The 5035-nt window shown below is 28.6% G+C and overlaps 1 protein-coding gene across 1 annotated transcript; it reads left to right on the forward strand.

Annotated features, from left to right (window-relative positions):
* Positions 1-1463: 1463 nt before the first annotated feature.
* On the forward strand, positions 1464-2183 carry LOC110918263. The gene is made up of 3 exons (XM_022162608.2): positions 1464-1539; positions 1760-1849; positions 1962-2183. The coding sequence occupies exons 1-3, from the start codon at positions 1477-1479 to the stop codon at positions 2121-2123; spliced, it is 315 nt and encodes a 104-aa protein (XP_022018300.1). The 5' UTR covers positions 1464-1476; the 3' UTR covers positions 2124-2183.
* The last annotated feature ends 2852 nt before the right edge of the window (positions 2184-5035 follow it).

Consider the following 5035-nt stretch of genomic DNA (forward strand, 5'->3'; position numbering starts at 1 on the left):
GTTTACAGCCCTAAGTCTCCACCTGAACGACATGTCATCCATTTTTAACTCTTTCACTCTATATCACCTCAAGGAAATGCTTTAACTCCTTTTAACACCACCTCATCTAGTTTCCTTTTTTTTCAGTATTACACGTTTAATTAAAATATAAGAATAATTAATATTAATAATTTATTAATTTCTTTAATAAAAAGCATCAATAATAAAAAAAAAAACATAAAATATAAGAAAACTAAAAGAATCTAGTATTTGTTCCTAATCTCTTGTTTCAGGTCTTCTGCCAATTCTCGAGAATAGTGGTTGGTTCATTCGAAACAACGCCTAAATATATCGTCTGGATACGTCGGATCAACTTCTTTAAAATAGTCGTTGACTAGCATCGTATGAGCGCGTAGCCGGTTGCAGTTAAGTGCAGGTTTTCGGGTTCGCAGTGGTGCTTGTGGTTGTTGTAGAAAAGCTTGGGTTGTGGCTACAACCGTTTGAAAAAAAATCTCGTCCGAGACGTTGATGATGAAGAAGACATTGTTTAAAAATATAGAGATTGTTTTGGTGTGAAAAGAATTAAGATGTTGAGTTATATATAGTAGTGTTTATTGATTTAAAATAATAAATAATAAATAATGAATAAACCAAAAGAGCCGTTGAGTATGTTATGATCTTTTCACTCACGTTAACATGTTAACACAAGAAGGTATTAACACTCTTAACACCATGAGGGGAATGGTTTCAATCTATATTATATTATAATACATGAGGGAAGGATTCCCAAAAGTTAAGAACTTCTTCCCCCACTATTTATAAATAAACCCCTAGAATGAAGGTAAAGTTGTCTTTTAAACCATAATTATTTTTTAGTCCCTCAATCTATTACATTTAAATCCTTGACATTTAACATAATTATGGGTAATTAGTTACACTCCCCCCTCTTTAATTCTTTAATGTATTCCTGCAATATCTTACAACCCGTAATGTTTTAAAAAAATCCGAAGGTACCATGACGATCCGCACATTTTTTTAAACGTTTCGATAGTTGTCTTTTTTAGTTTCGCCGTGCGTTCATAAAGTACAAATAGCCGATGCGTAAATGTACAATTGATTAAAGCCAACATTTGTTTTTTACCCAAGCCAGCTTTGATCATTACCTAGCTACCGTGCATTAACATTTTTTTTTACCCAAGTTTTTTATTTTGAATGGCATTAATAAACTAAAATATTCCCTAATTTTACTTGTACACAGTCAGTTTGTTGTGGCATGTTTAATATAGTAAGTATAGATAAAACTCATAACAAACTTCCTATTAAACATGCCACAACAAACTAAACAGGATATGTGCATCTTATTTTAAAAACTTAAAACTCACAACAAACTTCCTAAATAAATGAATGACCAATCTAAAACTAAACCCTAATGGACTACTATAAATACATAGCAAACACTCACAATTCTATATTTCTATTGCTAAACAAATTTAAAATATGGAGCCAGTTCTGAATTCACTTGATGCGAAAAAACAAGCATGCGATATTGAAAAATCTAAGGTCGGTTCTATGATAAGTTTTGTTATATCGCAATAATGAATAATTGTTTTCTTTTATTTACTTTTATGTGAATACTAACTTATTTGATTTTTCAGATTCAACACACCAATTTAAACACTCCAGTTGTCGAACAAGCTTTTGTTAGTTTTAAGTAATATTTTCGCTTATAATCTTTCATATTAACAAGTTCGTTATGTTATTATTTGGTGTTTTATTGTAGGATGATGGTGATAATAGTGTTGAAATTATTTCTTATGGTGCAATGTTCAGTCCATACAAGTCTAAGCTTCAACGTCAATTTAGTGAAGAGGTAATTTTAAAATTTATTTAATCTTTTTTAAATTTTTTTATTTTATATTTGTTCTTTTTTTAAATTTATTTAATCATTTTTTAACTTTTTTATTAAATTTTTGTTTTTTAAGGATCGGAAGTATGAGAATCAAAAGAAAAGATCTAAGAGACTCTCTGAATGGAAATGGGTCGAGGTTATAAATTTAGATGATTCTGAGAACGATGAGAAAGAAGATGAATTAGATGATACTGCTGATTCGAGCACAAACAAGAAAAACGGATCAAAAAAGTAGAGATTTTAGATGAAATATATCAAGTGTTTTTATGTTTTTTTCATTTTCAGTTGTTTTTGTTTGATATAGACTATCCCATGAATAATAAAGTTTATTTATATTTGAAGTTTATGTTTTGTGTTATTTTATTGCACTTATAATTTACATCTCGATTGAACTAATATACTTTAGTACTTAATCATGTTCGTATTATATAATTTACATATTCGTACTTGATCATTTCCAAAGAGATAAATTCGATTACCAAGAATGGCCAAAACATGAAAACTACCTCTTGGTTTGGAGTAAATTCAAGATTGTATTTACAAAGCACACTAAACTTATTCAATTTAACAGTCATGTTTCACGAGGATTTCGTATATATCCATTAGTGCCTTCTATAAAAAAAAACTGTTGGATGACACGAGATATGAAAAAATAATTATATAATATTATAGATTTTTCGAATAATTTGTATTTCTTAAATAAAAAGATAAAGTTAATAAAGATATAAACTTTTACATCCTATTTTTTATAAAAACTTTTTTATAAAAATATGATTTTTTAAATATTTATAAAAATGAAATTTAACATTAGTTAAAGGTGTTTAAAACGTACCTACAAGTCACATACTATTTTTTACTTTTTACTTTTTCAAAAACGAAAATTTTAAAATTAAAGTTTATTGGATGAGTATGATGTGGATATTTAAAAAAGTTATGGACTTTAAACAATAAAATTATAAACTATATCATTTCACCAACAAAATAAACTTACTTTATAACGATAGCAACTTATTTTTTATTTTTTGTCATTTGTTTAGTATTTTTTATTAACAAACGAATCTTTACATGTTTAAAACAGTTTTTCTATACTTTATTTATTATTAATTTTTATAACAAAACAAAACTTTGATATTTAGTAGATAGAAGATAAACTATGTTCCAAAATTTTAGGAATTATTTAATACTAATTTACGGATTAGTAGATAGATAGTGAACTATATCCCAAAATTTTAGGAATTATTTAATACTAATTTACGATATTTAGTAGATAAATAGTAAACTATGTCCCAAAATTTTAGGAATTATAAGTCAACTAATAAAAAAATAATTATTGCAGTTATTCTTGGATATTAATCTAATAATTTGCATTTTTAATTAAAAAGTAATAAAGTAATAAACTTTAAAGCTAAACTAAAAAAACTGAACTTACTCTGATATAAAGTTAATAAAAAAATAATTATTTTATAAACATTTTTATAACAAGTAATATAAATAAAATACTCCATAAATTTACAATCTTTACTAGATAAATTCTAAACTGGGTTCCAAATTTTTAGGAATTATAAGTTCAACTATATTGATATAGATAATATTAGTCAGTTCTAAAATAATTATTTACAAACTTGACTAGATACATAGTAGTAGATTATGTTGCATATTTTTAGGGATTATTAGTTAAAAGTAGACTCGTATAGATAAGATTAGTTAGGAACTAAAAATTTGAACTTAGTATGATATAAAGTTAATAAAGATATAAACTCTTATCATCCTATTTTTATAAAAACAGTTTATGAAATGTTATAAAAATATAAATTTTTTATATTTGTAAAAACCCGAAATTTAACAATTTAAGTTAAAGCTCTAAAACGTACTTACGAGTAAAATACTATTTTTTATTTTTATAAAAACGAAAATTTTAAACTTAAAGTTTATTGGATGAGTACTATGTGGATATTTATAAAAAGTTATGAACTTTAAAGAATAAAATTATACTTTATAATTTAACCAATAAAATAAACAAACTTTACAATTATAACAACTTATCTTTTATTTTTTGTCTTTTGATTATTAATTTTTATACAAAAAAAAAACAATATTTTTTGTCTTTTGGTTATTATTTTTTATAAAAGAACTGTTGATGCACTTGTGTCTGTACTTTGTCTGTATTCGGTCACGATGTAAACGATGTCCTGATTAGTGTTGTAAGTTGACCAAGTCAACCATCCTCCAGTTTGACTTGGACAACAGTTGGTAAATGTTGAAAGATGTTCTGTCTCGAAGGATAAGAGATCGAAGGATGATATGGATCCTTCGATCTCATCGAAAGATATGCTTCGAATGATTAGACCTCGAAAGGTGATCTTTCGAGGTCCCTGCTGATCGTTCGAGTGACTTGTCATCGATAGATGATCCTTCGGACCATCTATCGGATCCTTCAGACTGGACATCATGGGCTGGGTATAAATACCCATGCAGTGTATGTGTTAGACAGACACTTAGACAGATTCACACAGAGACTTTCGAGAGAGCTTGAGAGCATTCTGTCCAGAAAACACACACACACACTTTGAGAGTTTGCAAGTTAGATTTGTAAACATTGTGCTTGTAACCGAAACCTTCATACGTATTAATACATTGGTGTTAATCGGTGAACCCTTGTGTGTTTGTGTTGATACTTGCTTCATCCCGGTTTGCTTGCTAGCTTGGATTCCGCACTCGCTAGTGGGTTAGTATAACAAGGTTTGAGGTTCGTCATCCTCCGACAAGGGACCTACAAGTGGTATCAGAGCTTGGCTCTTTACCTTGTTTAAAACCGGGTTATTCAAGTTCTTGGTGTGTGTTTGAACACTTGGTTTAACACCCGTTTTTGTTGGTTTTTCTACACTTTTAAACTGGAAAACGTGTTTTAAACTCACCGGGAGTGTTCATAAGTGGGTTGGGTAACTTGAAAACTTGTTTTAAGTGACTTTGTGTTTTCCGGCCATATTTCCGGTCAAGGATTCCGGTGACTGGTTTGGGGATAAGGTTATCCATTTTGGGAAATTTTTCAAAGTTGGTGGGAAAGGTACAGCCTGCACATCCTTTCTGCCGAAAGTTGACTTACCTACCCATCACCTTTTCACCAACCTGTCATATCAGCGTCAGTTG

Source organism: Helianthus annuus, chromosome 16 (genome assembly GCF_002127325.2).
Source record: "Helianthus annuus cultivar XRQ/B chromosome 16, HanXRQr2.0-SUNRISE, whole genome shotgun sequence".
NCBI classification, from domain to species: Eukaryota; Viridiplantae; Streptophyta; class Magnoliopsida; order Asterales; family Asteraceae; genus Helianthus; species Helianthus annuus.

Coding starts and splice junctions, on each gene's coding strand:
- LOC110918263 (XM_022162608.2), top strand. CDS start 1,477: ATGGAGCCAGTTCTGAATTCACTTGATGCGAAAAAACAAGCATGCGAT. Junction 1,540..1,759: donor GCGATATTGAAAAATCTAAG/GTCGGTTCTATG, acceptor GTTTTATTGTAG/GATGATGGTGATAATAGTGT. Junction 1,850..1,961: donor AACGTCAATTTAGTGAAGAG/GTAATTTTAAAA, acceptor TTGTTTTTTAAG/GATCGGAAGTATGAGAATCA.